Source organism: Polypterus senegalus, chromosome 7 (assembly GCF_016835505.1).
Source record: "Polypterus senegalus isolate Bchr_013 chromosome 7, ASM1683550v1, whole genome shotgun sequence".
NCBI classification, from domain to species: Eukaryota; Metazoa; Chordata; class Cladistia; order Polypteriformes; family Polypteridae; genus Polypterus; species Polypterus senegalus.
In genome coordinates, this window is record NC_053160.1 from 96,276,774 (window position 1) to 96,296,141 (window position 19,368).

Genomic DNA, 19,368 nt, shown 5'->3' on the forward strand with positions numbered 1-19,368 from the left:
TGATACTCATTAACAATATGAGCACATGAGACAAACTCCACTTTAATAAGACCATTCATATCAGTGAATTGGTATTTATTAACGTTTAAGACATTCTTCAAATAATTTATCACATTATTAAAATCAATCCCCCACCCCATTTAATAACAAACAGGCTTCTAAAGACTTAAGTGAAAAAATTTTAGTTAGGGTTTTAGAAAGAATGACATATGATCATCATAGATCATTGACATTTTTTTTTTTCAGCAACTAAAAAAATACTTAAGCAATACAAAAATTGAAATAATAATATTCTATTAATGTTACATGAATCTTTAAGCATTAGGATTATTTAGATTATTCTTAAGTTATTAATAATGCACTTATAACAACTTTTCAAATTAGGTTTTTCAACAAGTTATTTTGTTATGAACAGAATCTGACATTGGCTGTTGTGAAGTTTATGCCTGCATTTATTTTGCATTCAGAAATGTTTAGCTGATGTATCACTAAATGAAAAATATTCTCTGAAGTCCCAGTAGATTTCAAAATTGCTGTATGTTGTTTTAAAGATATAACTCACCTTAGTGATTGGTCTTTGCTACTGTTTTTTTTTCTCAGCAGAAATAATGTCATCCATCAACATGCAACTTCACACTACATTTTGGTTGTTCCCATTCTTGTATCATTTTAGTTGTTTTAGTGACTGACAACCCATTGTCTTCAAAAATCCAATTACTACTATAAATTTAATGTTTGCTAGTTTATCTTAGCAACAAAGTAGGCAATTAGTAACACATGACATCATTAGAGCAGTTGATAGGCAAAGAGGTACATAGTGCTGCTGACTCATTGACCAAGCACACTGGAGTCGAATCTTTTGCATGCCGTTTGTCTACATGTCTGCATGAGTTTCCCTGTGGGTAATGAGGTTTTTGTACACTGTCTGCCAGGACATACAGAATAGATTAATTGATAACTTTCATAAAACAGTGTGATTTTAAAGTACATGATACTTGTAATACAATATTTAAGCAAAAATAACCGTAAACCTTATACATTTTCTGTGCAGAGTGGAAGTTGTTTTAACAGAAAACGTTTTAATCAAAACAAACCAAATTGTAATATTTTACTCTGTTAAAAACTAGTGAAATAAGCTTGTAGCATGAGAAATATAAGCTTGTGGGGAAACACCATGAAAATATGAACTCAAAATTGCTTTTATTTTTATTATGATGTGCAGTTAATGAACAACATCTTTTTGATATTTGGTACTGTTAATGTGATCTTGCTGTCTCTGGTTATGTGCCATAGTTACTTCACACATCTTATGATGCAGTTTCTCGCATCATCATTGACTTACCTGGAGTTATAGGATGTCCTGGGTCTTTTGACAGTCATACGTCTTCACCTTGGTAACCCAGTTGGAGATGATCAGGCCCCTAATTTTGAAATAGCCCCATATGTATTGCATATAACTCCCCATCTCTTGATACATGGCCATGTTGAGGTTGGTTCTTAATCCACTGTGCTATTCCTGATGGTTTTCCTGCTCAGCTGTTCTGTTATGCCAAAGAGCTGAAAGGCTCTGTAGAACAATTGCAAAGCCTCTGTAACCCACCTATGTTGGCAAACACTGAGAACCATCCCTGCTTTTGGTACCCCTACCATATCTGACCCTATTTCTCTTATATGCCACCTCCATCCAGTCTTACCAGGAGTCTTGGAAGTTCAGTTTCTTCCCTTGTCTCATGTGGTGATAAAAAGCACATTTGGCACTCTTAACGACAGTGGTGCCTTCCCCCTGCCTTGAGAAAGGCAGTAACTTGCTGTGCTGAGTGGTGCAGTTTAACTGTGTGTGATCCTGTTGCTGTTTTCTTCTACTACTTTCAGCAGCTAGTCGTGCCACCAACAATATTAGCTCTCTTCTTCAGAAAGAATGTGAGGATGTGCTCTAGGGCAGTTGGATGGACATGGGAAGACATAGTTGACCAACTGGATCAGGAACCTAATACAACATGACTCAGCTCTTCAAAGCTCTGACCCAGAGATCTGTATCACATCTGCTTCACACTTGCACACACCTCCTTCTGCACCATCTAGTGTCTTACTTTACCTTGTGCCTTAATTGTAGCAAGCTCTCAGAATGCTACAAAGTTTGACTTGTCCATATATCACGGATTCCCCCCATTCCCCAACTGACTGTTCTGCCCTGTTGACCCAGAAGAGGAAGGAAGAGTTCTGTAACCATTTTTTTACCTTGGGCTGTTGGAGGTAGCATTGTTGTTTGTTTCAGCTGTGCAAATCGTACAATATCTTCATACATTCCTTGTCAGTTTGCATGTTGATTCTATACTGTACAGTAATCCCTCCTCGATCGCGGGGGTTGCGTTCCAAAACCCCGATAGGTGAAAATCCGCGAAGTAGAAACCATATGTTTGTATGGTTATTTTTATATATTTTAAGCCCTTATAAACTCTCCCACACTGTTTATAAATATTCCCCGCAGAGTTATACAGCATAATCCCTTTGTATTCTCTTAGATATTAGGTAAGATTCATTGAAATTATGTATATAAACACACTGTTTATATACAGTAAAACCTAAATATTATTTTAAAGATATTGAGTGTCTCCGATATCACGTTACAGCCATTACGATAGACATGCCACCAGCAATAAATACGTACAATGCAACAAAAATAGTATACAGTTAATGTGTGTGTACAGTGACACTAAACGTACGTACTTGTACTAACTACTGTAAGTAGAAAATTAATTATGGTTACTCACCAACAATGACACGATGACTTGTCCGATAACAATGAGTTTTATTTTACTGCACAACAAAGGAGAGCGTTACAGCCCTTAAAGGAGCCACTTCAGGCGATTGTGAAGCACTGCCGTTGTTCTTCTTCTGGCAGTCTTCAATGCAAATCCCTAAAGCAGATTCCATACAGACTACTGCCTTATTACATCCACTTACAACTTGTTTTGCACCCTGGTTAAAAGGACACTGCGGCCGTAGATCTTATATTCCTTTCCTACTTTTTAAATAAAAAGAATCGTAGCCTTCAACAAATCCAAAACGTTTACCTTTTCGCAATCGTTAACATCTTCCGTTTAGCTTAGCACGGCCCCTGAAGCAGTAGCAGATCGTTTTGGAGCCATAATGAAGGGCTTGACTATGCACAAAGATAAACACAAAAGAGCACAACTCTTTACACAGCGAAACACGTTGATGCTGAATGAGCGAGACGAGACTTCCTGGTTAACACTGCATTCAGCAAGCAGGAACTTAACTGCGTGCTCTGATTGGTTAGCTTCTCAGTCATCCGCCAATAGCGTCCCTTGTATGAAATCAACTGGGCAAACCAACTGAGGAAGCATGTACAGGAAGTAAAAAGACACATTGTCCGCAGAACCCGCGAAGCAGCGAAAAATCCGTGTTATATATTTAGTTATGCTTTCATATAAAATCCGCGATAGAGCGAAACCGCGAAAGTCAAAGCGCGATATAGCGAGGGATTACTGTAATCTTATTTTCTTAGTAAAATGCAGGTGGACTGGGGGTTAGTTTTATTTATTTATTTTTATTTCCTAAATGATTTTCATTGTCAAATCTAAACATTTAAATGTTTTTATTCACATCCCTAATAATTGCATGATGAGTTTCTACGAGTCTACCAAAAATTTACAATTTGTAAATTTTATTGGAATAACCTGAAGAACAACAGAAAAGAAATATGAATCAAGGAAATGGAATATTCATATCAGATTTCAATAAGTAAATTAATTGTTGATTTACAGGTTAATCTGCCAAAGCATATCTTTGAAAGTATGGTCAATATTTCTGTTGTTCAATACTGTTTTATATTTCCACACTGAAAAAGAGTTTGAAAACACAAAAGTCCATTAGTGACTTAAAAAAATGCAGCCAGAAAAGTTACCTAACCAGTTAGACAGTTCTTCTCACTGACTTGCAGTATATCTAGCTTGCATTCCATGCAGGTGTTTGTCGTCTTATATATGCTTGTAATTAATCACTATAAAATATTTTTATTACAGCTATATGTACAAGTGTCCTTGTTTTCAATTGGTATATAAATTATGAAAATATATGGCACTGCTGTTAAGATTTCAACATAATTATTTTTAATAGTATGCAGATAAGGCATAGTGTTTAATGTGCTTTAATGATATTAAAGTATTAAACCTGGAATAGAGGAATCAGTGAAAATAGTGGAGTTATGCTAGAAAGCCAGAAAAAATAAGCACTTCTAAGTTGAACATTTGTATTCTACAGAAATTAATATACCGATTGAAATGGAAGCACATTTTGCACAAAGTTAATGGCTGGTCCATAATTGGTACATCCCCAGTGGATATTGACATTTTTAGGAACTCTGAAGTGCATAAGGGTTTTTATGTCAATATATAATAATACATGCTGTTTTATATGAATCCAGGGTGTAGCTGGAAACCCAGTGGTGAAATCTGTCCTTGATAAAACAAAACATTCAGTGGAGTCGATGATTACAACACTAGACCCTGGAATGGCCCCTTACATCAGTAAGTGGAGTATAATTTACTGCCTTCTTAAAATGTATAATTTTTTTTTTTTTGTACTTATCATGAACTGGCTGTACTAGTGGTTCATTTAAATGAAACTTTATATAAGGTGTTAACAAGAGTATCTACTATATTACTCATTTAGAATTAATCTAATTACTATTTTACTAGAAACTAAAAATATAGACTAAAACACCTAGAGCACGCATGCGTCACATTTTGGTAAGTCTGGTTGGAACATTTTGGTAGTTCATTATGCGATTGTATTATAGCTGATAGTCAATTTTGGAGAATGTTACCTTTAAAAGTAATTTAGTTGCATTACTTGTTACTCACAAGAAAAGTAACCAAATGAATTATATAGTTATTTATACTGTTTGTAACAAATTACATTTTATAATATTACTTTTACTTCTTTTTTATGGAAAAGTGCAATTTGATATTAAATTCTAAGTCCAGATCTGGCTGGTTGCAAATATTTTGCAGTGTGAAAGAAAAAAATTGTCTTTATATGCTGGAGAGGGATGAGTCACCCATAGTATGATCTACCATTCCATCAGGCAAATAAGCAGCTTTAGTGCCAGCTGTAGAGGCATAAACGGTAGTGAGCAAGCTACCTAAAAGTGGGGTGTAAAAGAGCAATTAATCCATTGGCACTTGGGGTTGGTGAGTACTGCAGCAGCCCAGTGGTATAATATGAAATAAGTCAGATGTACTGATTGTTCCTTTTTGAAGACTGTTTAAAGTAACACACCTTATTACAATTTCTGAACAGTTTAAAATACACTCTACCTGCAAATAATTTAAATTTGTACTTTGACAACATAAGGAGCATAATAAAACAGTAGATTCATCCATTTCTTGTGGACAAGTGTCTGGAAACCCCTGACTAATGCATCCGTTGGTGGGATGCCAACACTCCGGCCCCCCTCCAAACTCTACCCATGTCTGCACAACATTTTTACAATTATCAAACTGCCACTTTGATATAATTCCTAGCCAAATAGTATATATTAAAATGTCCAATATATTGGAAAAAAATTCATTTTTTTTTAATGTTTTTTTTGGGGCATGGGTGTCATGCACCCTTTACCCGCACCTTATTTCAAGAAAATACAGCAAAGGTTTGAAGGCATGGAAAATTCTTTTTATTTATTTTTTAAAAAGATTACCCTTTTTTTTAGTTTTTCATTAAAATAAATATTACTTTGTTACTTGTTTTAAAAAGTAATTTGACTATGTGTTTCCCTCAGCACTACTGATAGTTTCTGCATGCTTCACTGAAATATTACCTCACTATTTAAGCTGTTCCAACAAATATAACTGAATTAGTGAATTATATTACATTAGACAGTTTGTACATTTATCCCAACGACCAATTTGTTGGTAGTGTCCTAATATTGACTCACTCTGGAGCATCTTTAATTCAGTGAAATGCAATTTAACATGTATTACTTGATCAGTGAGTGTTGCTTAAGTTAAACTGTAAGCAATGTTACACAGTAGTTACAGTGCTCCTAGAAATTCAGACTAAAATACAGGCATTTACATAAGTATGAAAATGGGTGTTGTGGCATTTGTGAAATAGACTATACAAAAAGAAAGAGAAATATTGAAATTCTACCAGATTTTTTTTTTTCACTATTATCTTTGGACTTGATTTGATGGTTGACCATGCAAATGTATGCATTACATTTTTGGGTGCTTTTGATATCTCAAACTTCAAAACTGATGTTTTTATCATTGAGTAAAGAAAACATTTTGAACAGAAATTAGAACATAGGTTTGCATAGCTTAGACTCCATTACACGAGCACTGAGCAAAAAAGATAATGCATTTCTTTAGTAGTTAAAATAACACTGTGTTTGCACTCTAGATGTACATAATATTAATAATCCCTTCTATTAAGTCGTGTTATAGTAGTCTAAACAGGATAACTGTTAAAGAAGGAATATGTTTAGAGTGGAGCAGTTAATGTTCATATGACTAAGCCCCAACTGCAGAACCTATGTAAAGACTAGAAAAACTGAACACTGAAAGTCACAAGAGAGTGTTGTAGAGAGGTTACTTAACAAGAAAGAGAAGCCGAGATCAACCTCACAAATAGTTAAACAGCTGAAGTATACAAAGAAAGTACTGTTTTTTTCTTCATACCTTCTGCTTCCTGAAGCTAATCTAGGTAATTTCTGCATCATATTGGCATATGTCTACAAGAAAAGAATTCTTTTAACTTCATGTTGTGCCAAGAAATGAAAACTTTATTATAATTGCAGTGTGGAGCCTACAAGTAGGATTCTAAAATATCAGGTTATTGGTAAACATACAAAGAAACTTTTTTAGACTATAAATGCACTTTCTTTTTTGATTAGTTTTGATGAAGTAAAGAAACCTGTAGTAAAGTGGCAGAATATTAGTGTCGAACTTCATTGTTCTATTTATTGTCTGCATTGTTGCTAGCATTGGTTAAAATGCATTTACATGATTACATTTCTGTTGATGCACCTCATATGAGCAGGATGCTGTTTAGGTTTGTAGTTCTTGACTTTAAGTCATTGTGGAAAAATGCTGATCAGAATTTGTTTGCTTTTCAACTTTTGATTTAATGTTGTTCACAAATATAAATAATTATTTCAGAGTCTAGTGGTGACATGGACATCATTGTTACTTCAGATAAGGAAGTTAAGGTTGCTGCAGTTCGAGATGCTTTCCAAGAAGTGTTTGGTTTGGCTGTGGTAACTGGGGAGTCTGGTCAGTCAAACATTGCTCCTCAGCCCGTGGGTTATGCAGCAGGACTTAAAGTAAGTGATCTTCAGATTTGTTCCTATAATTGATTTAATTTGTGAATTTTAATTTTAGAATGACTGTTTTCTATTATAATAAAAAAAAATCTTGGGATGAGACGAGACTTTTTAGCCTGGGATGAGACGTGACTTTTTCAGAGAGATACTTTCACATCCCGCAAAACGAGACTTTGCACCAAGAGATTTAACCAAAGGGGCCAGAAATTAAAGACAGAGTAGATGACAAAGTAGAACGTCGTAAAGAATTCAAAAACATTGTCGCGATGCACATGCAGAGCAGGTTAAAGATAATGAAAATACTAAAATTCAAAAGTCTCAAAAAAATGATAGTAAAGATCACATTAGCGCAAACAAACAAATTATTACTTGGTGAAATAACGGAACAGTCAAAAGAGATCAAATATATTTTTCTTATTTAAACTTTTAAGTTGGAGACTTAATTCGTGCTGCCATAAGGGAAAAGTAGTGTTTCTTCCTAATGAAGAGGCATATCCACAAGAATTAAGATTTGTTGTTTGGTGAAAGTAAAATCCACATACGTGAGTGACAGAGATGCGAAGTGACTGGCGTGTAGCACCGGTTGGGGTGGGGGGGATGGGTGTTGGTGGCGAAGCGAGCGGGGGGCAAAGCCCCTAGTTTAATAAAAGAAAGGCAATATGAAGATAGAAACCTTTTTACTAACAGATTAATAACAATTTTCTAATTGCTATTCCATAATAATAAAAGCACATCCAAATATTGACATAAGTCTAATATGTGACACTGTGTGAATCACTTAAAACAGTACTTCTTTATGTGGTCTAAGCAGAACTGTGTTTTTAATTAAGAGAAAACATAAATAATCATTCAGATATTACCTTCTTACTTCTGCACATTACAAATTGAAAAGACAAACAAAATATTAGTTCATCAAAGAAACAAGAAAATACTAGAATATTGTAACATGAGTGTTTTTGCAGTCTCATATACTACTAGATAAGGAGAAATATATTCAAGAATCTATTATAATACCTCTTACAACATGGCTTCTGGATATAGCAGATATGCAGAGAAAAAAAATATGAGGCATCTATAAATGTCTGTTTAAATTCACAAATTATTTTTGTTTTTCTTTTCAGCCAAGTGCTGAAAAGTCTGGCTAAAGTACAAATTAAGTAATGCCTTCCGTAATTTCACATCTTGATACCGTTTACCTTTGGCAAATTCAGTAACTATCAAATTTATAATTCATGTCAAAGACTTGCTTTTAGTTTTTAATTTATTTTGTTGATTTTAATTAAAACAAATAACAGTTCATACAATCAAATCATACTTAACAAAGCCAAAATTCAACCCCCACCCAATATTTTCATCAGAATTCTCTGAGATTCTGCTAAAAGGCAAATTTATGCATAATTTTTTTCTCCTTGGTGGGGGAGATATTTAAATGTGACTCTTAACGGGTATTTAAGCAATATGTCATTGCAAGGAGTTTATTGAATTATATTAAATTACTTTAAATAGATACTGTGAAACCAATAAAAACAGTTTGTACATTTATTCTCATTCATTGCAATTATTTGTAACATGTTGTTACATTAAAAACATTACCACAGCCATTTAACTTTTACAAGCTGCGTTAAGAAACACCCTGACCTGGTAGTACAGCATAAAATTTAAACATTATACTCAATGTCATGTATAATTTAGCAATAAACCCTTCCCCAAATGTGAAAAACTGTATTGATATTATCACTGCCAACCTGATTTTTAGCTTGATAACATCTCTCTTTCATCCTTCGTCTTTCTAACCCACTTGTCCAGGGCAGGGTCATGTAGCAGCTCTAACCTCTTTGAGCAATCATTGGGTGCAATGCAGAAAGTACACCTAGACAAGGTTGTTAGTCCATCGCAGCGCCAGCACCCACAGATACTTACTCCCTATGGTAAATTTAGCAGTGCCAGTTTACCTAATCTGCATTCCTTTTATTCTTGATTATCCTTTTGGTCTGTGTACTACTAATCTGCTCTCTGGTATATTTCCAGCCCCCCAAAAGACTAAACCCAAACCCAACCGACCATCTTGTGTAATGTACTTTGTGCTCCTTATTAGACCAGAAGCCTTCCTTTTTTACATGTTCAACCCATTACTTTCTCTTTACACATTAATTTTGATTCTCTTTATTGTATATTTTATATTAAAAGTATATATATTTGATATTTTTGACAGGGTGCACAAGAGAGAATAGATATTCTTAGACGGTCTGGTGTTCTTCATGAAAAGCAAGTGGCAATTTCTGTAGAAAATTTTATTGTGGAACTGTTTCCAGATAAGTAAGTGTTTTATTTTTATTAAATTCATGATTGTATTTCTTCAGTGTTTGTCTTTGGAACATCCTAACTACTATCTTTGCATTTACCCAGAAAAAAAAGAGATGTGGGTCCTTTTTCCACAAGGCATACATGCAGATTGTTAATGAGCAATGTATATATGGCCATAATTGTGTTAATTTTTTGTTTTTGTTATAATGAAAAACAACTGCACAACAGCTTTGAATATCCACATGTTGTATGCTAGCCCTGCTTTCTAGGTCACAAATATAAATGCATGGAAAGATAATGTAATAAGGTACTTGGACAATCTTAACCTTTTTTTTATCTAATATGCTATCTTTGCTAACATGGGAATTTTATGTACTTAGGGGTTTTAACTACCTTAAGAGAGAACACTAGATGGTTTGAAGGTGAAAGCTTGGGAACCTTTCTCTTAGGTCATGACGTGAGCTTATCCCCTATTGTCCAGCAAGGAACCTCAGTAATAAACCTTTCTTTTAATATTACAAAAGTTATAATATGCAATTGTCCTGAATACATACCTCCTCCTCAAGTTTTCTCAATCTTTCACAAATGTATGGTAACATTTATCCAAAGTCATAATTTACAGTTCACTCATATGCTTTGTTCTCATATTCATTTTTGCTCAGTGCTGCATTTACTTAAATGTTAGCAACTGTTCTTTGCCTTCATCTGTACGTACTTTGTTTCTCATGTCATTATGAAAAGATTCTCGTTGTCCATAAATAGAATAAAGTTTATTTTTTTGTCTGCTCTTTTCTCCTCCATCAAGTCAGTCAGTCATTTTCCAACCTGCTATGTCCTAACACTTGGGGTCTGCTGCAGCCAATCCCAGCCAGCACAGGGCTTAAGGCAGGAACAAATCCCCGGGCACCGCAAGGCACACACACACACACACACATACACTAGGGACAATTCAGGATCACCAATGCACTTAACCTGCATGTCTTTGGACAGTGGGAGGAAACCCACGCAGACATGGGGAGAACATGCAAATTCTACACAGGGAGGACCCAGGAAGTGAACCTAGGCCTCCTTACTGCGAGGCAGCAGCGCTACCACTGCTCCACTGTGCCGCCCCCCCTCCATGAAATTGTTTTTATTTCACCATGTTTGATTTTTTTTTTTTTTACAAGTGTTAGAATTAAATATTTTTCTTCTCTATTGTTCTGTTATATAATTTCCTTAACTGCTTTTATTTCTCCTATGTTTATTTGTCCATTTTTTTTCCTCATCATACATACTGTAAGATCTTCTTTAGCTCTTATATTTTTGCCTCTTCTTGTGATACCCATATGAATCTGTCTCCTCATGCCATTTATATTCTCCTTCAGTCATTCAATTACAGTGTGGCCCTCCTTTCCTCATTTTCACATAGTTTGGGTAGTGCTACAAAATATGTCTATACTTTTATTGTCTCTGTCTCAATTAGAGGTTTCAAGTCAATTATTTGATACTCATTCCTGTGCAGCTTCAGCGAGATTAGAATGGCCAGTTTGTATTCCATCATTTTCTATTAATTGGCGAGTTTGTAAAACCTGCACAAAATCTGTAATAAAGTATCATCTAATTGAACACTTACTGAGAAAGTAATCACATACAATGTAGTTTTTTTTCTTAGTTATGATTAATAGCTACTAAATATCTGTCAACAAATAAACCTTACTTTTTTTACTTCAAATACATGTAGATGCATAGATTCTAAATTCCAATAATGAAGCATACCTGTCTTTTAATAAAAGTAAGTATATAATGGGCTAAACAGTATGGTGTTGAAATTGCTTGAAATTCAGTTCCTCCCTTTCTTATATAAGCTGAAAACTCTGAGATTTCATATTTACATAAACTCTTTAAAATTTGATATAAGCTTTGTGAAATGTAATATATATTTAAGTTTGATATCTGTATATGGAATTTTGTGTCAAGCCCAGCATACAGTGTTTGGCACTGATAATATGATTTGCATTAAACGATGCATTTAAAATGAATGCCACACATCTCCTAAAATCAGTTATTCATTCATCTATCATTTTAGTCTGATTCTTTAAATGAAATGTGTTGGGCACTGTTTTTATTTGACCTTTAATAGATGACATGTTTCATTTTTTTTATGGTCAAGTTGCATTATTATATAGTGTTAAATATTTAAAACATGATATTATGACAGTACTGTACTTTTTAATTTGTTTTACTCAAGTTAAGTTATACATATATATATATACATATATATATATATATATATATACACAAATATATATATATATACACAAATATATATATATATATATATATATATACAAATATATATATATACATATACAGTACTTGACTCAAACAATATAAAAGTAGAGTTAAGCATAGCTTTCTAAAGGTAATAAGAAAGAATAATTCTATTTAAAGTGAGCGCATTTCTTTTAACTTAGGTGTAGTTTAACCTTTTAAGGTTTTCAGCAACAACTTCTGTAGTGGAAAATTGTGCACCTCATAACACTTCTATGTAAATCAGTAAATGGAATATAAGTGTGTGGTCAGCATTGAAAGAATGTGCATAAGAATGTATTTGTAGAATTCTATTAGTATACTTAAAGATATTCTGCTGACACTAAAAATAGTTTTCTGTACCAATGATATATAGACATTGCAGATTTTTTTTTTGCCTTTATGTTAATTTTTTTATATGTAGAATGTGACTTTACCAACATGCATGTATGAAACGATACAAAAGTAAAAATGGAAAACATTAATTTCAAGCATGCTGATATTCCTATTTCCCAGCTATCAATGTAAAATATGATTCTCCAAGTGAATATACAGTACATGAAAGCAGATGAAGACAACAGGCATACTGTATTTAATTAGCGTGTTCTGGGTTAATAATTTTTCATACAAAAATTGCTCTTTTAAGATATAATGTCCATGTACCTAATACTGTACATATGCGGTCATAAATTTACATTACATTTTCAAAGTTTTCAGTCCAACAAAAAAATGTTCGTGAGAGGGGGAAAAAAACTGAACCATCACTAAGCATTGGCTTGAATATTGGTGTATTGAATTTAAGAATACAAAGTTTTTATTTTTCCTTTTTAAAATGTCTTAAATGTACCTGTCTTTTCAGGTGGTTTGATATAGGCTGTTTAATTCTTGAAGACCCAGCACATGGCATTCATATTGAAAACTTCACACAAGCTACCCCTGTGCCTTTAGAATTTGTACAACAGGTAAGAGATCAAACTTTAACCTTTTATAGTATTTATTTTTGAGTGCCAGTAATGTTGAGTGCTTGCCATTAACACAGACATTTCATGAGCAGAGCCTTGAATAGATGGTTTGTGAAATAATACACTAGTAAAGTGCAGTTGCCCCAAGTTGCCTATGATGCCTCAATTTGGCATAATTATCACATATATCCTAATTACGCCAGCTTTGCTTGTAAAGTTTTTTTAAAAAACAAAAGTAAGTTTTATATTTTCATTTTTCTCCCACACACTTGCGCCTATCATCTTCTCAGATTTTGATGCATTGGGAAATAATATGCACAAGTCACCAATTCCTCTTTAGAAAAGCTACTCCCACAAAGAAAGAAAATAATAAACATTTAATTAATAATAGTTAAGGCTTTTTCACATTAAGCGATTTTCTCAGCAATTTTCAGTTATAGCCTTCATCTACATAATCTTCAGAAGTCTAAAGCAGTTGGCAGGGTTGCTCACATGAAGCCAATCATCTACTGTGACATACCCACCCAATCACTGAGACAAACTAGCCTGAAACTTGCACTGATAAAATCAAAAATGTTTGATTTTGTCTGTAGTCATAGGGGCGAGCGCTGTGTGGTTGAGAGCTGAGAACCAAAGAGTGTTCATCTGGATGTGTACAGTATGTTGTCTATAGTGATATGGAATACGGGACACACACTTTGAACCTCACAAACAGAAGAAAGGTTCACCTTTGTTCATCTTTCTGTTGTCTTGTGTTTTACATACTGAGACAGAAGCTCAGGGAATAAAGCTGAGTCTGCAGCTGAACTCTCCTTGCCTGTTAAAATGCCAGCTCTGTCTGGCAGCGCATTATTTGCTGTCACAAAAAGGGGCAAGTACAACTGTGTTAGAAAGTCAGCACTCAGTAAATAAAGTGTACATGGGTGGCAATTTCCAGTCATTTGGTCTGGGGACGAGATCAGTGACTGCATTTCGCAAATCAGACATAACCCGTGACTGAAAGGCTTGTAATGTTATATTGTCTTTAAGCTTTGTGGTTTTAGTTAATGTACTGTTGGAACACAAACATCTTCCCTTCAGTTTTCTTGCAGAAGTGTATAGGGTTTCACTCATTCATTGTTGCTGTTATCCTTAGATTAATCATTACCTGCTCCTGAAAACAATACATATAACATAATGCTGTCTCCATTAGATTTTACAGTGGAGATGGTGTTGTCCGGTTGATGCTAGTTGTTAGATATGAGCCATAAAAGCTGCTTAGCATTTAAGCTAAAAGTTCAACTTTGGGCACTTTCCTCTGTCGTGGATGTGATCAGATTTGTTGAATGTGTTACAGTATTTGGTGGCTGCAATTTGATCCACATGTAGTTTTTCAGAAGAAGTGTACTTGTTTATCAGCAAAGTTTAAAGGAAGTGTCACTTTTATACAGTATGTTGTAAAGACAGTTTTCTATGTTTTCCTCTTCTGTTAAATAAATTGAAATACATGAAAGAGGAATAAAAGGAAGGACTGAGAATTACTATTCTGCTTGGTTCAACAAGTCATGTGTTTAGTATGAATAGAAAGGTAAAACCTACAATATAAGAATGATGTGATATATAGTGCATCCAGAAAGTATTCACAGCACATCCAGTTTTTCCACATTTTGTTATGTTACAGCCTTATTTCAAAATGGATTCAATTCATTTTTCTTCCTCAGAATTCTACACACAACACCCCATAATTACAACATGAAAAAAACGTTTACTTGAGATTTTTGCAAATTTATTAAAAATAAAAAAACTGAGAGAGAAAGCACATGTACATAAGTATTCACAGCCTTTGCCATGAAGCTCAAAACTGAGCTCAGGTGCATCCTGTTTCCCCTGATCATCCTTGAGATGTTTCTGCAGCTTAATTGGAGTCCACCTGTGGTAAATTCAGTTGATTGGACATAATTTGGAAAGGCACACACCTGTCTATATAAGGTCCCACAATTGACAGTTCATGTTAGAGCACAAACCAAGCATGAAGTCAAAGGAATTGTCTGTAGACCTCCAAGACAGGATTGTCTTGAGGCACAAATCTGGGGACGGTTACAGAAAAACTTCTGCTGCTTTGAAGGTCCCAATGAGCACAGTGGCCTCCATCATCCGTAAGTGGAAGAAGTTTGAAACCACCAGGACTCTTCCTAGTGCTGGCCGGCCATCTAAACTGAGCGATCGGGGGAGAAGGGCCTTAGTCAGGGAGGTGACCAAGAACCCGATGGTCACTCTGTCAGAGCTCCAGAGGTCCTCTGTGGAGATAGGAGAACCTTCCAGAAGGACAACCATCTCTGCAGCAATCCACCAATCAGGCCTGTATGGTAGAGTGGCAAGACGAAAGCCACTCCTTAGTAAAAGGCATATGGCAGCCCGCCTGGAGTTTGCCAAAAGGCACCTGAAGGACTCTCAGACCATGAGAAACAAAATTCTCTGGTCTGATGAGACAAAGATTGAACTCTTTGGTGTGAATGCCAGGTGTCAAGTTTGGAGGAATCTAGGCACCGCTCATCACTAGGCCAATACTATCCCTATGTGAAGCATGGTGGTGGCAGCATCATGCTGTGGGGATGTTTTTCAGAGGCAGGAACTGGGAGACTACTCAGGATAAAGGGAAAGATGACTGCAGCAATGTACAGAGACATCCTGGATGAAAACCTGCTCCAGAGCCCTCTTGACCTCAGACTGGAGCAGTGGTTCATCTTTCAGCAGGACAACGACCCTAAGTACACAGCCAAGATATCAAAGGAGTGGCTTCAGGACAACTCTGTGAATTTCCTTGAGTGGCCCAGACTTGAATCCGATTGAACATCTCTGGAGAGATCTTAAAATGGCTGTGCACCGACGCTTCCTATCCAACCTGATGGAGCTTGAGAGGTGCTGCAAAGAGGAATGGGTGAAACTGGCCAAGGATAGGTGTGCCAAGCTTGTGGCATCATATTGAAAAAGACTTGAGGCTGTAATTGCTGCCAAAGGTGCATCGAAAAAGTATTGAGCAAAGGCTGTGAATACTTTATGTACATGTGATTTCTCAGTTTTTTTATTTTTAATAAATTTGCAAAAACCTCAAGTAAACTTTTTTCATGTTGTCATTATGGGGTGTTGTGTGTAGAATTCTGAGGAAAAAATGAATTTAATCCATAAGGCTGTAACATAACAAAATGTGGATAAAACTGGATGCGCTGTGAATACTTTCCGGATGCACTGTAGTAGAATGAAAGTCATAAAACTAAATAACATGACCAAGCCTAATAACCCCTACTCTTACAGAATCATTCCCAAACAGTAACAGTAAAATAAGTTTTTCTACATAGAACAGACAGATAATGCTCAAGATTTACATAATTCAAAGATGAAAAATATAAAAATACAGATTGTGCTGCATAGCAGTAGTTCTTGGACTTTTAAGTTTGCTGTTGGCTATAGTAGTCAGATTTCTTTGTGCAACATGTGAGTATGGGGAAATACTTTGTGTTTCACTTAATGTTGATCAGCAACATGGCTTTTTGCTATATACATAGTTGATGCTGAACTGGTGTGTCTGAGTATTGTATATTGTGTTTTTTTTTTCCGTACAGTAGCATTGATAAATATTTCTTGGTTATTTATTTTTTTTCTTTTTGTACTTCACAGGCACAAAGTCTCACACCTCCTGACTACAACTTACGTTGGTCTGGACTTATGATCACAGTTGGTGAAGTGCTCGAGAGAAACATACCTCATGTCAGCAGGACTGACTGGCATATCATGTTTACTGGTGTGTCCCGAAGACAAATGATACATAGTGCCGCCAAAGCTTTAGCAGGAATGTACAAATTACGCCTTCCTCCAAGGACAGTGTAAATAGTTTATGATAAACCTTTTTTGTAAATCACTTCAACTTTTCAGACATTTGTGCTGAGACTTTTGAGTCAAAACTGTACTCTAAGCATCATTCAAACCTACAGCTCATATGCTTGCACAGGAAGATGTGTAAGTATTTAAAAAAAACAACAAAATATTTTACAAATATACTAATTTACTATATGTTTAAGGTAACATGCTTTCATTTAATTTTTTTTTTTTGTTGTTGTTTTTGGTAGGATTTAGACATTGACAATCACTTGCACAGTAAAATGTCTGTTCCATTCTTGATAATAGTTCAAGAGAAGCAGCATGCAGGCATGATTTTTGTATTGCCAAATAAAGGGAACTGAAATTCAGGAACCATTTTTTACAATATAGAAATATTTTTATTTGATACATACAGACTGTATATGTTGATTAAAAAGTACAAAAATATGTTAAATATCTGAAAAGAACACTATAGATCTTTCATGCTAAATGTTAAAAAGTACTTGTCTTTAGGTCATAAAGTAGAAAGTGCAAGTGTCTAACATGAAGTCTACATCATTCATAAAGTTGACATGTAATTTAGTGTGTGTGTGTGTGTATATATATATATATATATATATATATATATATATATATATATATATATATATATATATATATATATATATATATATATATATATATATATATATATATATATATATATATATATATATATATATATATATATATATATATATATATGAGTGTGTGTGTGGAGACAATATTGAAAAATACAGACATGATATTGATGCTTTTTTGACATAGTCGTGATAATATTTTTACTTTCCTGTTGCATCAGTTAAGCGTGATAAGGAACTTTTGGGTATATTTGGATCTTCAGTCGATTGGAGAGGGAGAGGACTGAGATTTTGAAAGAACTGGCTTTATACATGCTCAGTAGTTTTATTATATATTTATGTGATTATTTTTAAAATTAAAATATGTTAATACCCTTTTTGGATTTATTCTGAGCACAATTCTAGTTTTAATGCTATCCTCTTGAATTCAGTAGGCTTTGAATGTAATTTGACCTAATGCAAATGTTTGAATTCAGATTGCCCATCATTCTGTTTGTTTTCTAAAATACATCCTGTTCGGCTTTGAGTGACTGTTGCAAATAATGCTTCATTTAAGAGAATGACCTCTAAGCTGACAGTTTTTTTTTCTTCTATTAGAGAAAGTTAATAAATGAATGTTCATTTATCATGCCTGTTTTTTTTTGTAAATATTTTTTGTTTCTCTTATTTACTGTAAGGATCTGTGCTTTTCAATTCAGATGTGATATGTTAAAGTTGTCGATTCATTTCCTTTGCACTGAGAAGAGTGTCATGCATTTTTCTGTAAACTTAAGAACAATCATATCTAACATTACTTATTTTAAGAACCTAAAACTTGATTAGTTAGCGATATGACCAGAGTAATGCCAGTTCTGTAGTTATAGCTGCAGGTAGAATTAATAAACATTTAACTAAATAGTAGAAAAATTGCCTTTTGTAATGCACACTCTTTTACCATTCCTAACTGCTGACAAATAAAGAGACATCTGTTTGGAATTCTCAGCAATGTGACAGTAATTGGTTTGGTTGAGGAAACAGTGAAAACACTGTATGTGAATTTGTCTCATAACATATGTATTTCCCTTTTTATTTCTACACTTCAATAGTTTTATCAGCTGTTTTTCTCCTGGTCTTGAATAGCGCAAATATAATTTGTTAATATGTTGCCAACCCTTATGAAGGAAGGTAATTATTGTAATAGTATTATAAATGCGTTAATTGTTAGAAGTTAATGATTAGCCTTACAATGTTGGAATAGTAAATGAATGACTTGCAGCTTGATAAATTTAAGACAGGCTTTATTGGCTAGTGACCAATGAAAGGCACTATATAAATAAAATGTGTTATTACTAGTGTATCAAATCTTATGTGTTCAATCCATTAACCCAACATTCTGTGTGACTGAGTGAGTTAACCTCCCAGGGCTGCTCTTAAGAATTTGAATGCAAGTGTATGCTTGCCCCTCTAAGTCATAAATGCATATGGTCTAAAGCAGAGGTGCTGCTAAAGATTTTGGGCCCTGTTAAGTGATATCATATTGGGCTCCACATCCTGACTGAATAAACCCTGTACAATGGCTGTGTCACCACAACAACCCACCAAGCCAAAATCCAATCAGAGCTTTTGTTAACTTTACCTGAGCAAACTGGTAAAGCTCTAGGGCTGTCAGATTAGCCAAAAGACAAAAGGTCTGAATAGCCAATTTAAAAATAAGTAAATATCTGCATATTCAAGCTTAAGTTAATGATTCTAGATGTTACTTATTTGTACAGTATACACCGTTTATTTTATATGTTATGTTAACAGCGAAAAATAACAAAAACTAGCAGAAAAAAATGTGATTCACAGGCAGCTGTTATTTAAATATAAAAGCCACCAAAATCCTGTGCAGGTGCACTGTATAAAAGAGAAGCACCTGCACAACCTTCATGTCTTTTGTCTAGAACTGACACATTGGTAAGCAAGAACATTTTAAGATAGTGAGAGTTGAAAAGGAGCTGAAACCCTT

General features: G+C 34.5%; 1 protein-coding gene across 2 annotated transcripts in view; it reads left to right on the forward strand.

Annotated features, from left to right (window-relative positions):
* prrc1 (proline-rich coiled-coil 1) overlaps positions 1-17,129 on the forward strand; it is a 43,642-nt gene extending 26,513 nt beyond the window's left edge. For both annotated transcript variants that reach the window (XM_039759037.1, XM_039759039.1), the window contains exons 5-9: positions 4,448-4,550; positions 7,185-7,348; positions 9,561-9,664; positions 12,804-12,906; positions 16,561-17,129. In XM_039759037.1, coding sequence (XP_039614971.1) covers positions 4,448-4,550; positions 7,185-7,348; positions 9,561-9,664; positions 12,804-12,906; positions 16,561-16,770 — 684 coding nt within the window. In that variant the 3' untranslated portion in view covers positions 16,771-17,129. The remainder of the gene's footprint in view (positions 1-4,447; positions 4,551-7,184; positions 7,349-9,560; positions 9,665-12,803; positions 12,907-16,560) is intronic.
* The last annotated feature ends 2,239 nt before the right edge of the window (positions 17,130-19,368 follow it).